Below are 21,817 nucleotides of genomic sequence, written 5' to 3'. Positions count from 1 at the left end.
GGAGGAAGGGGGGAGAGAGAGAGGGAGGAAGGGGGAGAGAGAGAGGAAGGAAGGGGGGAGAGAGTAAGGAAGGGGGGAGAGAGTAAGGAAGGGGGGAGAGAGAGAGGAAGGAAGGGGGAGAGAGAGAGAGAGGAAGGAAGGGGGGAGAGAGAGAGAGAGGAAGGAAGGGGGGAGAGAGGAAGGAAGGGGGGAGAGAGGAAGGAAGGGGGGAGTGAGGAAGGAAGGGGGGAGAGAGATGGAGGAAGGGGGGGAGAGATGGAGGAAGGGGGGGAGAGATGGAGGAAGGGGGGAGAGGGAGGAAGGGGAGGAGAGAGGGAAAGAGAGGGGAGAGAAAGGAGGGAGAGAGGGGAGAGAAAGGAGGGAGAGAGGGGAGAGAAAGGAGGGAGAGAGGGGAGAGAAAGGAGGGAGAGAGGGGAGAGAAAGGGGGGGAGAGGGAGGGAGAGAGGGGGGGAGAGAGATGAAGGGAGGAGGGTAGAGGGAAGGAGGGTAGAGGGAAAGAAGGAGGGTAGAGGGAAAGAAGGAGGGGAGAGGAAAGGAGGAAGGGAGAGAGGGTTCGGATAGAGAGATAGAGTGGGAGTGATAGATAGAGAGAGAGAGAGAGAAGGAGGGAGGAATGGAGAGAGAGAGGGGGGGAAAGGGAGGGAGGAGAGAGAGGGATGAAGGGAGAGAGGGAGGGAAAGGGGCAGAGAGAGAGAGAGAGAGAGAGAGAGAGAGAGAGAGAGAGAGAGGGAAGGGGGAGAGAGAGAGAGAGAGGGGGGGGGAGGAGGGAGGGAGAGAGAGAGAGAGAGAGAGAGAGAGAGAGAGAGAGAGAGAGAGAGAGAGAGAGAGAGAGAGAGAGGGGGAAGGAGGGAGAGAGAGAGAGAGAGAGAGAGAGAGAGAGAGAGGGGAAGGAGGAGAGAGAGAGAGAGAGAGAGAGAGAGAGAGAGAGAGAGAGAGAGAGAGAGGGGGAAGGAGGAGAGAGAGAGAGAGAGAGAGAGAGAGAGAGAGAGAGAGAGAGAGAGAGAGAGAGAAGGAGGGAGGGAGAAAGAAAGAAAGAAAGAAAGAAAGAAAGAAAGAAAGAAAGAAAGAAAGAAAGAAAGAAAGAAAGAAAGAAAGAAAGAAAGAAGTGCAGAGAGGGATAGAGAAACAAAAGAAATATGGACAGATGTAGGAGAGAAAGAGGAGCACAGTCACTGTTCAGCACTACTAAAGGAGTAAACAGAGCCTGCTTACTCCAAATATGGCTGCCCCCATGTTCATACCAGGTACATATGTAAGTAGAAACTATACACAAAAACAAAAAGGTATTTAAAAAAATGAACCCCATGATTACGATTATTAGCATTAAACACATTGCAGTGTAAGAATCCTGGGAAAGGGCTGCAGGTCCCCTTTAAGCGGATTGCATTAGAACAGAAGCACCGCTCGCGCCCTCCAGCCATTTAGAAGCGAACATGCGTGTCTCCAAACAACTTGGTCTAATTTGGAAGAGCCGTTGCCTTGCCCAATAGTGGAGGAGAAAGCTATGTGGAGCAGGTCTGTGAATTCTATCCCCTCCTTGACAATTGATGGAGGTGCCGGGCGCCGCATGTTAATTAATGTGTGCCTGGCACAAACCTCAGCTAATTATTATACACAGAATAGAATCGGCCCGCTGTGGTTTGTGCCTCTTGGAAGGTGACCATTCCATGCTTTCCTCAGATCATCCCAGATGTGTGACCACACACCATCAATGTACACAAGTACTGTATTTTAAAGTGGCCATGTTCATGGGCGTCCGCTGACATTTTTTCAGAGAGGGGCGCTTCGGCAGCGACGATGCACAGTCGCATTTAACCCTTTCTTCAATTGCTAGCGGGGGTTAAAAGTGCCCCACTAGCGGCCGAATAGCGCAGCTAAAATGATGGTAAAGCCCCACTTTACCGATAACGCGGCCAGCTGGCAGTGTGAAATAGCTCTTGAGATAATTCAGCTTCACTCCATGCCCATATAAATATAGCCTAGAGAATGTACAGAACTCCCTTCAGCACAGATGGACCCCACCTTCAGCACAGACTCCCCCTTTAGCACGACCCCTCCATTCGGCACAGATGGACCCCCCATTCTGCACAGACCCCCCTTCAGCACAGATGGAGCCCCTTTAAGCACAGACCACCCCTTCAGCACATACCCCCCTTCAGTACAGACCCCCCTTCAGCACAGATGGACCCCCCATTCAGCACAAACCCCCCTCCCCAATCCCATTCAGTACCTCAGATCAGCCATCAGCACAGCACAGACACAGCAGGTTCCCTCCCCCTGTGTACACATAAACACTGGAGGGGAGGCGGCTTCACTCTGCTCGCTGTGCCTGTGTGACATCCAACCCGGGACCGTATAGACAGCCCATGGTCGCAAAACTCTTCAACACCTTCTCGATTTTCCAGGGGGGTCAATTGCCCCCCCTTGCCCTATGGAGCGGACGCCCATGGCCGTGTTCTGATTTTGTTTTATATGATCGGCATATACAATTTTCTCTAGGATTTCTCTGGGGTAGGAATTGAAAACAACCTCACTCCTGAGGTCGGTGTGAGCTGCACAGTACACTGCAGTCATCCCACTCAGGTGATCCTATCAGGCACCACTGCATATGCATGGGATGGGATAGGGCAGTGGCGGTGAGTCCATAGTGGGCGCAGGAGCGCCACCCCCTCTCTCCTGCACCCGTCAATCTCCAACCAATAGAAAGATTCATGCATTGCATGAATCTATCTATTGTCGCCCACTATTCAGGTGTCCGGCCCCTTGTTGAGCGCCGGCCATCTGAATTACAGCGGTGGAGGTGTTTTGGAAGTGCCTATTAGAGCAATAGGCTTCCTGATTAGAGCCTGTGGGCACTAATAGGCTTACAAATTGTTAAACAGTGGGGGCGCACTGCTGTGCATTCCCTGTTTAAACAGTGCTGTGTTAGGGAATCGCTTCCCTAACACTGACCCGCCTCTCAGCCAATCAAGTGCACCGGGTCTGGTTACCGGTCACCTGATTGGCTGAAACGACAGGCACTAGGCGTCCAATCATACCATCTCTGACGTGAAGAGGACAGGAGAAGACATAGGAGGGAGCGTGGAGGACTGCGCTGACCCGAGAAAGGTAAATGCCGGGTGGGGACTGGTGGCATTTGATGGGGCAAAGTGGCGGCAATTGATGGGGAAAACTGGCGGCAATTGAGGGGGAAAATTGGCGGCAATTGACGGGGAAAACTGGCGGCAATTGACGGGGCAAACTGGCGGCAATTGATGGGGCAAACTGGCGGCAATTGATGGGGCAAACTGGCGGCAATTGATGGGGCAAACTGGTGGCATTTGATGGGGCAAACTGGCGGCAATTGATGGGGCAAACTGGCGGCAATTGATGGGGCAAACTGGCGGCAATTAATGGGGCAAACTGGCGGCATCTGATGGGACAAACTGGCGGCAACTGATGGGGCAAACTGGCGGCAACTGATGGGGCAAACTGGTGGGGAAAACTGGTGGCAATTGATGGGGAAAACTGGTGGGAATTGATGGGGAAAACTGGCGGCAATTGGTGGGGGAAACTGGCGGCAATTGATGGGGGAAACTGGCGGCAATTGATGGGGGAAACTGGCGGCAATTGATGGGGAAAACTGGCGGCAATTGATGGGGCAAACTGGCGGCATTTGATGGGGCAAACTGGCGGCAACTGATGGGGCAAACTGGCGGCAACTGATGGGGCAAACTGGCGGCAACTGATGGGGCAAACTGGCGGCATTTGATGGGGCAAACTGGCGGCATTTGATGGGGCAAACTGGCGGCAATTAATGGGGCAAACTGGCGGCAATTGATGGGGCAAACTGGCGGCAATTGATGGGGCAAACTGGCGGCAATTGATGGGGCAAACTGGCGGCAATTGATGGGGCAAACTGGCGGCAATTGATGGGGCAAACTGGCGGCAATTGATGGGCAAACTGGCAGCAATTGCTGGGCACAGTGGCTGCGTTTGATGGCACAGTGGTGACAATTGATGGGCACAGTGGCTGCGTTTGATGGCACAGCGGCGGCATTTGATGCTTTTTATTTTTTTTAGTTTGTTTGCGCCCCCCCAAAAATTTTGAGCACCAGGCTGAGATAGGCTAAGGTAAGGTGGGGTGAGATGGGGTGGCAGGGTGGGATGGGGTGAGGTAGGGTGCCATTTCTAGCTTCTATGAATGGATGTGGGAGGTGGGGGCATAGTAAGCACTCTTGACAAGTGCCTATGCCAGGCGGTGGCAGAAAGGCGTTAAAGGAGGCGACTCCATATAAGTGACAATAGTAGGAACTCTATAATGATGGCTTTTGGAATGAGATCTCCAGCTCCATAGAGACATGGTTTGGTGAATTGGTATTTAGGAACTTGAGTGTCCTTCCATAAGCCCCGACCTCAACCCTACTGAACACCTTTGGAACACCAAGTGCGAGCCGGGTGTTCTCATACCTGACCTCAGAAATGGGTACAAATTCCCACAGACACTCCAGAATCTTGTGGAAATCCTTCCCGAAGGAGTGGAGGAACTCAAAAGTCATGAACTAGGGTTTTTTTTGGTTTGGTTGGCGTGCTCCTTAACCACTTGCTGACCGGCCAACGCCGATATACGTCGGCAGAATGGCACGGCTGCGCAAAGCAACGTGCCTGAATTTGCTGCCATGCTCCATGAGCGTGCCCGCGGATCCCGCAGTCTGGATGTCCGCTGGTGCCCTGCGATCGTGTCACCGAGCGGCAGAACGGGGAGATGCCTATGTAAACAAGGCATTTCCCTGTACTGCCTGTTTTTCCCTGTTCTGCCTTCTACTGCTCCCTGTCATCGGGAGCAGTGATCAGTGTCGTGTCACTTGCAGCCCACCCCCCACAGTTAGAATCACTCACTAGGACACACTTAACCCCTTCCTCGCCCCCTATTATTTAACCCCTTCCCTGCTAGTGTTTACACTGTAATCAGTGCATTTTTATAGCACTGATCCAGGGGCGTCGGAAGGGGGTGGCTAGCCGTGGCTGAAGCCCCGATTGTGACCCTGTAAAGCCCCGAGTCTCACCGTGGCAGGACTGTATTATTAGCCCCGAGCCGCCGAGCAAGTGGCGAGCGCCAAGATTGATCTGATCCCGAGCGCCGCCGAATGTAGCCGAGTCCCATAGCAGGTCCCGCCTTCTGGAGCCTGCGCAACGCCTATGATGGATGTCCCAATGGTCCAATGCCGCGACCGCGGGACGTCCATTATAGGGGCTGCACTGGCTCCAGAAGGCGGGAATTACAATACGGCCGCCACGCCGGCGCCACATCCCTGCTCGGCGCTCGGGCGGGCCGCGGGCAGGCTCTCCTCTCCTCCTGGGCTCTCCTCCCCTCAAGGCTCCTCGGCTCTCCTCCTCTCCAGCCAGGCTCCTCGGCTCTCTGACGGAATGACTGCCTGCTGCTGTGACACCGCTGAGCTGAGGTAGGTCAGGACCGTCAGACAGTGTAATAATGTGTATGTAAATGTCAGTGTAGGTAGGTCAGTGTATGTCAGGTAACTACAGTCAGTGCATGTAGGTCAGTGTATGTAGGTCAGTTAGGTCACGTGCTAGCCAAAAAAAAAACTGTGTCACATACAAACTGCCTTGCGTCACATACAAACTGCCTCCCCCCGCGTCCCGGCCTTGGACTTCGGGCTGAAGTCCCTGGTCATTTTGCCACCTAGCAACGCCCCTGCACTGATCGCTGTATGACAACGGTCCCAAAATGGCATCAAAATGTGTCCGCCATAATGTCGCAGTCACAAAAAAAAAATTGCAGATCGCCGCCATTACTAGAAAAAAAAAATTAAAACGATCCCCTATTTTGTAGACGCTATGGCCCGGACTCTCGTAGCACTTACGCTGGCGTATCTCGAGATACGCCGCCTAAGTGTCAATGTGCGCCTTCGTATCTATGCGCCTGACTGAAAGCAAGATACGCCTGTAAATAGGCTTCATCCGACCGACGTAAGTTTCCTACGCCGTCGTATCGTGGGCGCATATTTACGCTGGCCGCAAGGGGCGCTCCCATTGATTTACGATTTGAATATGCAAATGAGTTAGATACGCCGATTCACGAACGTAGTTGCGCCCGGCGCATTAATATACGCGGCTTACGTAAGTCGTACGTCCGGCGTAAAGTTGAGCCTCATAAAGCAGGTGTAAGTCATGTTAAGGTATGGACCAGGGAACAGCCGTCGTATTTTACGTAGTACGTGAATAGGGCTGGGCGTAGGTTACGTTCACGTCGTAGGCAGTGATTCGACATATCTTAGGCGTTCGTTCCGACGTGATTCTGAGCATGCGCATTGGGAAGCGTCCACGGGACGGTGCATGCGCCGTTCGCTTGGCCCATCATTTGCATGGGGTCACGGTTCATTTAAATGGATCACGCCCACTTCCACCTACTTTGAATTAGGCCGGCTTACGCCTACGAATTAACGTTACGTCGGCGCAATGTTGGGAGCATTTTCTTTGTGAATACTGTGCTCGCGGCTCTGCGCAGCGTCGGTGTAGCGTATATTCGATACGCTACGCCCGCATAAAGATGCGCCGAGGTATGTGAATCTGGGCCTATAACTTTTGCGCAAACCAATCAATAAACGCTTATTGCGATTTTTTTTACCAAAAATATGTAGAAGAATACGTATCGGCCTAAACCGAGGAAAAAACATTTTTTTTATATATATTTTTTAGGGATATTTATTACAGCAAAAAGTAAAAAATATTGCTTTTTTGTTTTAAATTGTCGCTCTATGTCTGTTTATAGCACAAAAAATAAAAACCAGCAGAGGTGATCAAATACCACCAAAAGAAAGCTCTATTTGCGGTAAAAAAAAAAAAAAGGACATCAATTTTGTTTGGGAGCCACGTCGCACAATTGTCAGTTAAAGCGACGCAGTAACGAATCGCAAAAAAAGTGCTCTGGTCAGGAAGGGGGGTAAATTCTTCCGAGGCTGAAGTGGTTTTTAAAATATAACCTCCTTGTCGTCGGCACACAAGCCGCACTAAACTGTACACTCGGCAGGAAGACGCAGCGAAAACTAAAAAGCAATAAGTCGGGCACGGCCTTTCCCGCGGCAGGAAATAATTATTTATGATTAGGCCCGGGGATGATGTATGCCCTCGCGGGTGAGAAGGAGAACCTGCAATTACATTTTATCAGTCTACATATAAAAGAAAATTAAGAACATTTATCTTTCATACGTGTTTTCTCTTCCTCGCCATTCCTGCAGCCTGATTTATGCATTGTGGCGCTTCGTGTTTTTTTAGAGAATGATCAAAGGAAATAAAATAGTGTATAACGTGTACAATGGCTGCTTATCGGGGGGAGGGGGGGCAGAAAAGTGACATGGAGCCCAGCGCAGTACACGGAATAATGAAACAAATGACACCCTATGGAACGGTATCGCCCAATGAGGTGGGAGGGCTCACGGTAAAGTAAAGTTTAGGAAGTAATGAGGAGATTTCTAAAGCAGCCACAGCTCGAGTAGAAAAGCCTATCCACTGCCAGCATGCTGCAGAAAAGGCCCTGTTGTTCACTGTGTGGAAGCAGTAGTCTCTCTGTAGAGATTCAACATGCCCCTACTGAATCAGACCCATAGCTTTGTAATCAGCTCATGCTCACTGCTGATTGGAGAGTTTTAGCGCTGACTCAGTAGGGAGGGGCATGTCAGACCTCTGCAGAGAGAACGCTGCTTCCCCACAGAGAACAAAGGGCCTTCTCTGCAGTGTGCTGGCAGAGGACAGGCTTCTCTACTCAGACTGTGGCTTCTTTAGAAACCTCCCTGAAAATACACAATACCTCGTCTTCAGTGTCGCCGCTACGGGGGTGCAGACAGCATTCGGGTGACACCCACCAGAGAAGTGACACCAGGGGCGGCAGCGGATTGACCGTTTGGTGATAGGGGAGTGACGCAGAAACAGGAGGCGACGGTGGCATAGTGTAGGCACTATGGCTTTCACACCTGCCCATTAATATACAACTTTTTGGGATTATTTTTTTGATCAAAGACATGCAGCAGAATACATTTTGGTAAGGATGTCCTGATACCACTACTAATGATTATGAGGCTGCGCTGATGGGGCACTGATAGGCTGCACTGAGGGGGCACTGATGAGGTGGCACAGAATGACACTGATGAGGGGGGCACTGATAAGGAGGCACTAATATGCAGCACTGTTGGGCACTGATAGGATTAGTTGACACTGATGAGCACTGATAGGTGACACAGATTATGCGCCACTGATAGGTGGCACTGATTTTGCAGCAATGATGAACACTGATAGGTGGCACTTACTGGTGGCTGGCACTGATAGGCACTGGTAGGTGGCACTGACTGATGGCTGGAACTGATAGGCGGCACTTATGGGCACTGATAGGTGGCACTGACTGATGGGCACTGATATGTGGCACTGATGGCTGGCACTGACTGATGGGCACTGGTAGGTGGCACTGACTGATGGGCATTGGTAGGTGGCACTGATGGCTGGCACTGACTGATGGCCACTGATAGGTGGCACTTATGGGTAATGATGGGTGGCACTTATGGGTAATGATGGGTGGCACTTATGGGTAATGATGGGTGGCACTTCTGGGCACTGATGGGCAGGCACTGAAATGCAGCAATAAATGACATGAGAGGAAAGGAAGGATTTATTTTGCAATGCTATGCTGTGATGCCCATCTTGGTACACCTTGCACTCAGCCACAGTAAGGAGCAGCGGACATCTAGTTACACCCAACCCAAACTATAAGGTGTAACAAGATGTCCGCTGCTGCTTACTGCGGCCGAGTGCAGGGTGTACCAAGAGCATCGGGATGTTCAACCGCTGACGGAACACACCGAGAATGTCACTTCCGTTACCGAATGCGACGGCTCCGGTCACCGATCCTGATGAAAAATGCAGCTGGACCCTGCACCCCTGCCAGCTTACCTAGCTCCACTGCTGCTGAGGACTCGCCCTGCGCTCTGCCCTCTCCCGCCGACTTTCGGTTGTGCGCAGCAACCCCCACCTCTCCCAGGTATCGGATTCGACGTTGGGAGCATTTGTGCGCGTACTCCCGCAAATTGCTCAGTACCGATACGAGTATCAACATTGGGCCATCCCTACATTTTGATTTGTTACATTTTTTATTGGTGATGTTTTATAGCAGAAAGTAAAAAATATTGTGTTTTTTTTTTCATTTATATCACAAAGAAAATAAAAACCACAGAGGTGATCAAAATACCACCAAAAGAAAGCTCTACTTGTGAAAATGATACAAATTTTGTTTGGATACAGCGTCGCATGACCGCGCAATCGCCTGTCAAAGTAGCACATTGCCGAATAGCAAAGTAAAATGGCCTGGTTATGCAGGGGGGTAAAATCTTCTGGAGCTGAAGTGGTTAAAAATAGGCTATAGAATCCCCTAAAAAAAACAAGCCTATCGGTGTGTTTAAGCTTTAGGGAGTCACAAGGTGTTATTAGACCAGAAAATGGGAGCGCCAAATACACCGAACATCGGCTTTGATGAAAGAAAGAGATCAAAGAAAACTTACATTCGTTCAGATCCTTAAAAGACGGATGAAGGAGCGATCGGGGAGATCCGTGATAAAGATTTAACCTACAAGAGATGCAGAGAAAATATTAGTTATATTGTTTTTAGTTTTATTATTGCACGGTTTTCTTCTAGACGTTATGGGGGAAGAAGCGTAAAGCTGAACTTCCTGAATATGAATAAACATTTCTTGCGGTGGGGCTTGTTTACGCCTAAGGTACCAGTATTGCATTGTACGTGATGACGTCACAGATGTGACGGAGCACCAAAGAGAAGAGGTTTAGTGGCATAAGTTTCAATAAAGGAGGAGCCTACTTTGGAACTGGTGCATGGGTGGGTCCTCGGCATCCTCACTTACAATAAAGGACTGATGGTCCAGCATTGTACATGATGACGTCACAGGTGTGACAGAGCACCAAAAAGTAGGGGCTGGGGGTACCGGATCAATGGAAGGAGGAGCCCACTAAGGCAAGGGATAAGGTACCCAAGGCAAAAATGAACATTGAACCCTTCATGGCGGGGCTCATTTATGCTTAGGGTACTGGTAAACAGCACTTCAAATTACCTTATCTGTAACTCCCCCAGAACGTGGCACTTACCTTTTCTCTCCAATGCCATAGCCTGTGGGTGGGTCCTCGGCACCCTCACTTACAATAGAGGACTAATGGTCCTGCATTGTACATGATGATGTCACAGGTGTGACGGAGCATCAAAGAGAAGAGGTTTAGTGGCATCAGTTCCAATGAAGGAGGAGCCTACTTTGGAACTGGAGCATGGGTGGGTCCTCGGCACTTACCTTTTCTCTCTAATGCCATAGCCTGTGGGTGGGTCCTCGGCACCCTCACTTACAATAGAGGACTGATGGTCCTGCATTGTACATGATGATGTCACAGGTGTGACGAAGCATCAAAGAGAAGAGGTTTAGTGGCATCAGTTCCAATGAAGGAGGAGCCTACTTTGGAACTGGAGCATGGGTGGGTCCTCGGCACTTACCTTTTCTCTCTAATGCCATAGCCTGTGGGTGGGTCCTCGGCACCCTCACTTACAATAGAGGACTGATGGTCCTGTATTGTACACGACGACGTCATACGTATGACGGAGCACCGAAGAGAAGAGGTTTAGTGGCATCAGTTCCAATGAAGGAGGAGCCTATTTTGGAACTGGAGCATGGGTGGGTCCTCGGCACTTACCTTTTCTTTCTAATGCCCTAGCCTGTGGGTGGGTCCTCGGCACCCTCACTTACAATAAAGGACTGATGGTCCTGCATTGTACGTGATGACCTCACAGGTGTGACAGAGCACCAAGGAAAATTGGCTCCCACTGATGTCAATCAAATCCTGTGATGAGGGAGTGGGAGGCGGGGCCGAGCCACACTTTCTCTGTCTATAGATGCTAGGAAATGCCTGCATGAGTGTCTCCATAGAACATGGCATTCTATGGTGGCACTCACCGAAAAGAAGAAACCAGGAACGCCGGTGGGGAACCATAGAAGAATAGGATCGGGGGCCAGTGGTGTTGCTACGGGGGTGGGGGAACACACTCTAATGACACCCGCCAGAGGGGTGACACCAGGGCTGACCGTTAGGTAACAGGGGAACGAAAGGGGAAGCAGGAGGCGGCGGTGGCTGCCGCCTTCCGATCCCGGAAGTAGATCACTTGGCAGAGCAGGTTGGAGTCCTGGGCTGTGATGGTGCCTCGGCACCATCACAGGAGGGGGGATGGGAGAACCTCCTGGTGTCGTATGGGGGGGTAGAGGGGAGCCCCCCTCTCTTATCCTCCCTTGCCCCTTCTCTCTTTCTCTTTCAACCCACCTCTTTCTACCCCTCTCTCTCTCCCACCTTTCTCTCACCCCCCTTCTCTCTCACTCCCCCCTTTCTCTCACCCCCCTCTCTCAACCCCCCCTCTTTCTCCCCACCTCTTCCCCCCCCCCTCACTTCCCCGTTTCTCTCACCTCTCTCATTCCCTTCTTTCTTTCACCCCCCTCTCTCAATCCTCCTCTCTCCCTCACCCCTCTCTCTCCCCCCCTCTACCACCATCTCTCCCCTTCTTCAATATCACTCCTTTTCCATCTGCCCCATCTTCCTATTTCTTCTCCTAGTGGAAATGGGTGGGGGGTTGAATGCTGTGGTGTGGCAGACTAGTGATAGGGGAGGACTATAGCAGGCCAGCGAAGGGGGTTGACGGGAGCACTGTGGCAAGCTAGCGGGGGGTGGGAGCACTGTGGCAGGATAGTGGGGGGGTGAGGTGACACCATGTTTTACCACACCAGGTGACACCAACCCTAGTGATACCACTGGTCGGGGCTGCTCTGTGCAAAACCATTACACAGAGCAGGTGAGTATGACATTATTATGATTATATATTTTATTTTTTCGCAATGTAAACGTTAATATCACTTTAAGGGATTTAAAACAACTTTAACCCTTTGAGTGCAGAGGAGCCGCCCACTTTTCCTTCATTTTTGGAATTTTGGGGTCAATGATAAGGAATTAGCTCTGCCGGGAGATAACGGTAGAAGCAATCTTAGGCGGGGTATCACACGATAAATAAATCTGCTTCTTTTACATTATTGGTATTATACACATGTCAAGACGTTATCTGAAATCTCCGGGGCTCAAGGCAAATTCTCATTGACTGGCACATGATTAAAATTCTGCGAGTGCCATTGTGACCTCAAAACAAGCAGATTATCATTCATGCTCCACTAACTTAATATCTCTCTAACCAAATATTCTATTAGCTATCCATTTCATTATTCACATCAGCAGAACATTACAGATCCACGATACGGACGTCTCTTCAGAGGGCTACGTCTCCGATAATGAAGGTTTTCTCAACGAGATGACTATATTGCCGCATTTATTAAGCCGTTTTTCTTGCAGAATTTCCCTCTTTGGAGGCAACATGCCCAACCGTATAATCATATAGACAATATGCTATGACATCCATCTAAATGAGAGCGCCGTGTCCAAATGGCACCCTGAATAACGGCAGTAAATATGCTCAGATGTTCTCTTCAAAGTTCTTCTTCTTTGTAACGCATATGGAAGGACGTCCGCCATATGGGCGATTCGCGGTGCCAGATTTGAGTTTTTAGGTTATTAAACGGCTTTGTAAACACCCCGTCTTCTGCGCTGTAATCCAACGTTTCTTCAAAGCCAGCCCAAGGTCACAGATGTCCATTAGCCCAAAGTCTTAGGACCAAACCTCAATACGTAGACCAGGGTTCCATAACCTAGGGTTCCTCCAGAGGTTGATAAGGGTTCCTTGAGCAATTTCTGCCTCTCAGATTAGTTCCCACTGACACCATTGATCTTCTTTGCTATCTGGAAGGGGGTAATTCTTCCCAATGACCACAAGTGTAAGGAGCATTCTTCCTCAACTAGGGTACTATGAAATCCTAGGTTTCCTCCAGAGGTTGCTAGGGGTTCCTTGAGCAATGGGTAATTTCTGCTTCTCGGATAAGTTCCCACTGACATCGTTGATCTTCTGTAAGGAGGTAATTCTTCCCAATGACAAGTTTAAGGAGCATTCTTCTTCAACCAGGGTTCCATGGAATCCTAGGGTTCCTCCAGAGGGTGCTAGGTTTCTTGAGCAATTTCCGCCTCTCAGATACATTCCCACTGACACCATTGAGCTTCTTTGCTATCTGGAAGGGGGTAATTCTTCCCAATGACCACAAGTGTAAGGAGCATTTTTCCTCGACCACAGTTCCATGAAATCCTAGGTTTCCTCCAGTGGTTGCTAGGGATTCCTTGAGCAATGAGCAATTTCTGCCTCTCAGATAAGTTCCTATTGACACCATTCATCCTTTTGGCTATCTGTAATGTAGGGGGGAATTCTCCCCAGTGACCACAAGCAGCATTTTTCCTCAACCAGGGTTCCTCCAGAGGTTGCTTGGGGTTCCTTGAGCAATTTATGCCTCTCAGGTAAGTTTCTACTGACACCACTGATCCTCTTCACTATCTCTAAGTGGGGAATTCGTCCCAATGACCACAAGTGTAAAGAGCATTCTTCCCACTGACCACCACACTAATGCAGGCCCGGACTGGGACAAAAAAATAGTCCCGGGCATTTAAGACTGAGCAGCCAATTTTTCTAGGAACCGGGGAGGGTGTTGGTTTTGGTAGGCATTCACGGGGGTGTGGGTGTCCTCCACACTGTAACGTGCGGGGACACTGTGATATAATGGGGAAAGCACTGTAAAGATTACAGTGCCCCTTTACAGGTAGGCCCCTTTATATTACAGTGTCCCTGCAACCCTCCCCCCCTTTTTACTCTCTGCTCACTGTGCAGATCTTTAGCTCCTCCTGACCCCTTACATCAGAGCCCCCTTACATCAGAGCCTGCACAGGCCCCCCCCTTACATCAGAGCCCCCTTACATCAAAGCCTGCACAGACCCCCCCCTTACATCAGAGTCTGCACTGACCCTCCCTTACATCAGAGCCCCTTTACATCAGAGGCCACATAGAGCACCCCTTAGAGTCTTCAGAATTTCCACTTACTGTAAGGGGGAGCTCTGTGGACTGTAATGTAAAGGGGAACCCTTATTTAAGGGGTGATCTCATGTAAAAGTGGTGTTCCGAGAACCCCGATTTAGGCCAGGTTCACACTAGTGCACTGTGCGATATCGCATGTGATTTGCACCGCACTGCATGTCCATGCAATGCGATTTCAGCCATACAGATAGCAAGGCTGATGTTGCATCGCATTCGGACCAAACACGCACAGAACCCTTTTTTTGGTCCGCATCAGAATCGGATCGCATAGGTGTTCATACCTATGCGATCCGATTCACGTCCAATTGGTCAGTTCGCAGTGCGATATGCGAGCTGAAATGGGGGTGTCGTTAATGTTGTATGACACTCCCCAACAGTTTTATGGCAGTGTGAACTGCCATGCAAGTCGGGTGCGATGCAGGAACCCGCAGTGGATTCGCAGGATTCCCGCATCGCATAGGGGAATGCTGTGGACTCTGGTGCAAAGGGGAACTCTGATTTAAGGGGGTCTCTGGTCATCAAAGCCCCCTCTTGCATCAGAGTCCACAGAGAACCCCTTAAATTCGTTTTACACACTGGGAGGCAGGAGAGAGAGTGATCTTGCTCACCCCAGGATGGAGGCTCAGGCACAGGCTGTCTGTAGCATTTATCTAGTTAAATCTTCCTTCACATCTCCCGAGTGTGTGGGCGGGGCAAACAGAAGTAGAGGGGCGGGAGGAGGAGGAGCAGTCCGTCAGAGTGGAGAGCAGAGAGTGGAACTGTTTGCTCTGAGGCTGAGCTGTGTGTGAAAGAGACACACACAGCTCTGCCCATGCAGCTGCCAACATCACTTGTAGTTCCGCCGAAGAAGACAGGCACGGCCGCATAGCGGTAGGTGAGCGGCGGTCATGACCTGTGTTCACCCTGTCCGGGCCACGGTTGGCGCTTACCTCCCGCTGTGTGGCCTGGACATTAACAGGCCACAGAACGGGCGGTCCCGACCCACCGGGCAAATGCCCGGTCTGCCCTATGGCCAGTTCGGGCCTGCACCAATGTATCATGAGTTGTAGATATAGAAATTATTAGAAGGGGTTCCCTGAGATTGGAAAAGCTTTTTCAAGGGTTCCTCTAGGTTGAAAAGGTTGAGCAAGGCTTTACGTAGGCAATCCCGGCTCGCCAAAGACGGCCTTGAATGTTTCTGAGTAGAATAGGTCAAAGAGAGCGCCAAATGAAAAGTTGTTAGGAGTCCAACGTTGTTATTATTAAACTGGTTACAACAAGCAGGACAGACAGCCAACATGTTTCGGGGGGCCACACAGACACCTTTGATCAGGGCTAAGTGACTGACAGAATGTTAAATGGACGCAAAATACTCACCCCCACCCCCCACCACCATCAGTAGACAGAGGATGTCAAACAACAGTCAGTGCTGGTGTTCACAGTAGAAGTGCCATTGCACCAAGCCACAATGATAGGGAATGTGTGCCCCTCCCCGAAATGCGTTGATATCTTCTGCTCCACTTGTTGTAACCAGTTGAATAATAAAGACTTTGGACTGCTGAGAGCACCAAATGAAAAAGCCTCAGCAGTCCAAAGCCGTGAGAGGGTTCTCAGCACAGAAAGCTCCGCCGCCCATGGACGCCCCTATGTGCCACGTGTGGGTGATGAAGCCCGCCCGCCCTCTTTGCCACCCCACATGCGTTACATGGGGTTTAAGACAGAAGAATAAGAATAACATAACTGTGTTTACCTTTTGCTTTGACTGGCTGCGTCTTCTTCTGGTTGGGTGAGAAGGAACCGGAGGAGCCCAAAGCCGCAGGAGAACTCCTGTCTGGTTCCATCCTTCTTCCTGGACACAGCGACCACTTCAGCCACAATGACAGTATTGGGATCATTGGAGGGGGTGTGGAAGTAAACGGTCTGGAGACAAAGAGAAGACAGAATACAAAAGGTTTATGGAATGAGATGCCCATACAAGAAAAGTTTGGAAAGCTCCGACTTACTGCATAGGTTAGTGCAATTTAAAGGGGGGCTCCACCATGAAAGACGGTCTATTCTGAAAACATTGCAACGTTGTTACTATTCAAGAATTTAATGTGTTAGTTATAGTAAGGCCCCTTTCACACGGGGCGGATCAGTAATGATCTGCCTCCGTGTGTCCGTAAGCTCAGCGGGGATCTCTCCGTTGATCCCCGCTGAGCCGGCGGATGACAGGGCGGTCCCCGCACACTGTGCAGGCACCGCCCTGTCTTTTCTCTACTCTCCCCTATGGAGGGATCGGATGAACACGGACCGCGTGTTCGTGTTCATCCGATCCGCAGACGGAAGAAAAAATAGAGTTTTCTTCCGTCCGCAAAAATCGGATCTTTGCGGAGGCGGGTGATTACGGGTGAAACGGAATGGCCCGTGATACCCAGAGACTTTTGAAGGATGCGGGGTACTCCTGTGCCAGCTTCACCAATGACTCTTGGGTCATCCTATGTCCAATAGGGGCATAGGATAACTGAGAACCGATATCTCAGATTACATGAGATGGGACATTAATGATAATTCATGTATTGCAGGATCTTGAAATATTACAAGTTGTTTATTATGACCCCAACAGGTCAATAAGAGAGTGGCTCTTTCATGTGGGGACACATAGACTGTTGAGGTGCTAATTAAGTCTACCTGTAGTGATGAAAGCTGTGATTGCATTCTATTGTCTATTGTGTTAATTAAGCCTGGCTCCTAAGATATTTCATGGTGCTATGCTAACTAACCCTGTATTGTGTGAAAGTTCTATTGATGCTAATATGTGTTCTGAAATAACACACTCTAAAAGTCATGATGTCTGCCATGACAGCTATAGTAATTGATTCATGTAGATCCGGTGCCAGAATGTCTGTCTGGGATGTGGATTGAGAGGGACTCGTTAAGCATCCATTGTGTGATGCTTTGGGTGGAGTGTTTCATTGTCCCTGTGATTACTGCAGCATGCTTTGTAACTGTATATAGCCAGCCTAAGTTCACCATTAAAGAGTTCATTCGTTTTGGAACCAGAGAACAGAGCTTGTGTCTCGTTTATTCTGGGCAAATCCATATGGATCGTGTCTGCTGGATTGTTGGAGTGTCGGATAAGCTGTCTTGGGTTGGTGGAATGGAATATCGTAACGGTGTTAACCCCTGACCGTTACAATGATGTTTATCCGCTGACACCCGCAATCACATAGGGACCAATGTATGTCCCTTTTTCGTCCGCAAACGGATGGATGAAAAAGCGGACATACGGTCCGCACGTGTGAAAGGAGCCTTAGACTTTCCTATTGCTAAAAACACCCCCCTCCCCCCTCCTACTTATTCTGCATACTTAAGACAAGTTTTCCTGACACCAAGAGAACAAAGGTGACAGGGGAGGGAGCTCCAGCACACAGCCTGTGATTGACAGTTTCAGCTCTGTTCCTGTGTGCTGTGTGAAGAGGGATGTCTCTTCCCTCCAATCAGCTCTGGATTGAGACAAATAAACACTATAGAGGGAATGGCTTTGTTCATATTTAAAGGGGTTGTAAACCCTTCTGTTTCTTCACCTTAATGCATCCTATGCATTAAGGTGAAGAAAACATCCGATAATTTCCGCCCCCCCCCCCCATCTTACTTACCTGAGCCCTGGAAAGTCCCGCGTCGATAACGCACTGAATCTTTGCCCTTGGGTTTTCGGCTCTTTATTGGCTAGATTGATAGTAGCGCAGCCATTGGCTCCCGCTGCTGTCAATCAAATCCAACGACGCGGGGGGCGGGGCCGAGTCATACACTCTGTGTCTATGGACGCAGCGTGTATGACAGGGAGTGCACCCGCAAGGTAACCCCCTTGGGAGAGAGCTTTCCAAAGGGGGTTAGCTATTGCAGGGAGGAGCCGAGACAGCCACAGAGGGACCCCAGAATAGGAGGATCGGGGCCACTCTGTGCAAAACTAACTGCACAGTGGAGGCAAGTATAACATGTTTGTTATTTAAAAAAAAAAAAAATTGAACCTTTACAATCACTTTAATGTGGGAGGTTTACAACCACTTTAAAATCCAGTCCACAGTGAGAAGTCAGGCAGGCTACACACAGCGCAGCTCTTCCACAGGGCTGAGCTGCGACTGGCGCCCAAACCATCATCCAGTCTGCAAGGAGAGACGGAGTGCAGATGATATCACTCCACCTTCCCCTCTCTCAAGCTGCAGCGGGAACCAAGTGAACTTGCATTGGCTCACTCCACGGCCACCCTGCTAAAGCAATAGTATACAGAGAGTGCTTCACCCTCACTGTGTCCAGCAGGGGTGCTGGAACACCGCTCCGGCACATTCTACCAGAAAAAGAGCCCTGGCTGTTACTATACAGTTAACTTGTTGATTTGGGGGCCTGGGCCCCTCGGGATGCCCAGGCCCCTTACATGCGTATAGGCTGCCCCGCTCCCCCCGCACACAGGTGGCCCTGATAACCTGTATAACGTGAAAAACTTTGGAATGAAATTCACAGACAGAAAATAAGTGACTTCACCGGGAGATGGAGATCAGAAGCAGAACATTTTTGATATGGCGCTGGCGTAGACCTGGAAATGTGACGGCGCAGATGATTAAAATGATAGATTGGCCTCTCCGGCATTACGCATTCATTTAGAAGAAGAAAAAAAAAACATGAGCGTATATTACAAATAAGTCCTGACATTTAGAAATACGGGACAAATGACAGGCAAACAGCCGCATTAATCCCTTCTCCTTCCAAAACCATCTCAGCAGACTATTCCTCCCAGCAAGTCACTGCCGAGCTAAACAATGGGCAATGCGAGACGTATGGGAGACGAATGGGAGACGTATGGGAGGCGAATGGGAGACGTATGGGAGACGTATGGGAGACGAATGGGAGACGAATGGGAGACGAATGGGAGACGAATGGGAGACGAATGGGAGACGAATGGGAGACGAATGGGAGACGTATGGGAGACGAATGGGAGACGTATGGGAGACGTATGGGAGACGTATGGGAGACGTATGGGAGACGTATGGGAGACGTATGGGAGACGAATGGGAGACGAATGGGAAACGAATGGGAGACGAATGGGAGACGAATGGGAGACGAATGGGAGACGAATGGGAGACGAATGGGAGACGAATGGGAGACGTATGGGAGACGAATGGGAGACGAATGGGAGACGAATGGGAGACGAATGGGAGACGAATGGGAGACGTATAGGAGACGTATGTGAGACGTATGGGAGACGTATGGGAGACGTATGGGAGACGTATGGGAGACGTATGGGAGACGTATGGGAGACGAATGGGAGACATATGTGAGATGTATGGGAGACAGATGGGAGACGTATGGGAGACGAATGGGAGACGAATGGGAGACGAATGGGAGACGAATGGGAGACGTATGGGATCCCGCTAAGCTGGGAGATGACAGGGCGGTCCTCGCACACTGTGCAGGGACCGCCCTGTCAGAACTCCGACTCTCCATTATGGGCCACTCCACTCTCCCGTATGGACCACTCCACGGCCACCCTGCTAAAGCAATAGTATACAGAGAGTGCTTCTCCCTAACTGTGTCCGGCGGAGGTGCTGGAACACCGCTCCGGCACATTCTACCAGAAAAAGAGCCCTGGCTGTTACTATACAGGAAGTTAACAACTTGTTGATTTGGGGGCCTGGGCGCCTCGGGATGCCCAGCCCCCTACATATGTTAAGGCTGCCCTGCTCTCCCCGTCCCCGCACGAAGGTGGCCCTGATAACCTGTATAAAATGTGAAAATGTGGGGGAGAGCAGAGATCTGACAGGGCGGTCCCTGCACAGTGTGCGGGGACCGCCCTGTCAGATCTCCGCTCTCCCATATGGGCCACTCCACTCTCCCCTATGGGCCACCCTGCTAAAGCAATAGTATACAGAGAGTGCTTCTCCCTCACTGTGTCCGGCGGAGGTCCTGGAACACCGCTCCGGCACATTCTACCAGAAAAAGAGCCCTGGCTGTTACTATACAGGAAGTTAACAACTTGTTTATTTGGGGGCCTGGGCGCCTCGGGATGCCCAGCCCCCTACATATGTTAAGGCTGCCCCCCCCCCGTCCCCACATGAAGGTGGCCCCGATAACCTGTATAACATGTGAAAAACTTTGAAAGGAAATTCATATACAGAAAATAAGTGACTTCACCGGGAGAAGGAGATCACGTCTGGACAGGAGGAAGCGGTATATGACGGAAGCATGGGCGTCCACTCCATAGGGCAAGGAGGGTTGTTTGCCCCCCCCCCCCCCGGAATCGCCAGGAGCAGGGCCGAACTGGCCCTGGGGCCGATTTAAGCGGTGACTGCAGCGCTCCCCTCCCCTCTAGTTGTCCCTTATTTAGAGTGCCTGTCCCTCTTCTGGAATCAAATCCATTTGTCCCTCATTCCAAAAGGTTCCTCTTTTAGGCCTGAAATAAATACACTATCAATATAGTATAGTGTTTCAGTCAAGGGAAAGGGGTGCTGTGTAATGTAAAGGGGTCCAGAGGTGCAAAGTGCTGTGTAATGTAAAGGGGTCCAGAGGTGCAGGGTGCTGTGTAATGTAAAGGGGTCCAGAGGTGCAGGGTGCTGTGTAACGTAAAGGAGGCCAGTGATGCAGGGTGCTGTGTAATGTAAGGGGGTCCAGTGGTGCAGGGTGCCGTGTAATGTAAAGGGGTCCAGTGATGCAGGGTGCTGTGTAATGTAAAGGGGTCTCGTGGTGAGGGGTGCTGTGTAATGTAAAGGGGTCCAGGAGGTGCAAGGTGCTGTGTAATGTAGGGGGGTCCAGTGGTGCAGTGTAATGTAAAGGGGGCCAGTGATGCAGGGTGCTGTGTAATATAAAGGGGTCCAGACCTGTAGGGTGCTGTGTAATGTAAAGGGGTCCAGTGGTGCAGGGTGCTGTGTAATGTAAAAGGGTCCAGAGGGGCAGTTGTGGAGAGGGGGTACACAGTAGTGACAAAGAGATATTGAAAGTGGGGTGTTTTTACATTTTAACGTGGGGGGGTGCTTTTAACCCCTGCTAGTGGTCGAAGAAAGGATAAAATACGACTGTGTATCGCCGATGCCGAAGCGCCCCCTCCTGAAAAAATTTCAGCGGATGCCCATGGACGGAAGCACTCAAGTGGAGTCTGGGGCGTTCCGTTACACCAGGGGTCTTCAACCATTTCAAACAAGGGCCAGTTTATTGTCTTTCAGACTTTAGGGGGGCCGGATTGTGGCCAGCAAGGGCAATAGATGTCATGGGCCCAGCATCAGTGAAAATAAATATGGATCTAGGGTTGTTGGTCAATAGGAGGAGGAGTGTCCCATCTTTGGTAACGGTGGCAGATATAGTGCCCCATTGTTGGTGTCAGTGGGAGGAATAGTGCCTTAAGGGCCGGTTAAAGGCCAGTAAAGGGCCACAGTTTGGAGACCCCTGCGTTACACCATCATGCCTCTTTTCTCCTTCCTTTTCTTTCCTTTGTTCTCTTTTTCCTACTTATTAAACCCTTTGGTAGTTTGGAGAATGACATGGGACCGGTCATCCGCCATTGGCCCCACACCCCATTAGCGGGGGGTGTATCCGAACATAAAATGACCCCCATGTGTGCAAACAGCCGCGTTCCCGAAATATGACCAGCGTGGTTCCACGTCCGCCTTAAAACCAGCGACATTCAAAGCCGGTGTTCCCTTATCTTCATATGACAGTTATCCCTCCATGACGGGATAAACAGATTCCTAAATCACTGAAGAAGACGCTGGTGCGGAGCGCCCTCGCCTGGGGGCCGCACACACGCACCATTTAGCACTCACAGAGCGT

General features: G+C 50.4%; 1 protein-coding gene across 1 annotated transcript in view; it reads right to left on the bottom strand.

Moving 5' to 3' along the window:
* Positions 1–21,817, bottom strand: part of NPHP4 (nephrocystin 4) — a 268,250-nt gene that overhangs the window by 194,296 nt on the left and 52,137 nt on the right. The window contains exons 4-5 of the mRNA XM_040326547.1: positions 15,771–15,940; positions 9,543–9,607 (exon numbers count right to left, since the gene is read on the bottom strand). Of these exons, the coding sequence (XP_040182481.1) occupies positions 9,543–9,607; positions 15,771–15,940 (235 nt within the window). The remainder of the gene's footprint in view (positions 1–9,542; positions 9,608–15,770; positions 15,941–21,817) is intronic.

Source organism: Rana temporaria, chromosome 10, assembly GCF_905171775.1.
Source record: "Rana temporaria chromosome 10, aRanTem1.1, whole genome shotgun sequence".
Lineage (NCBI taxonomy): Eukaryota > Metazoa > Chordata > Amphibia > Anura > Ranidae > Rana > Rana temporaria.
Note: the sequence above shows the minus strand (reverse complement) of the source record. Positions and strands in the feature narration are given on the sequence as shown.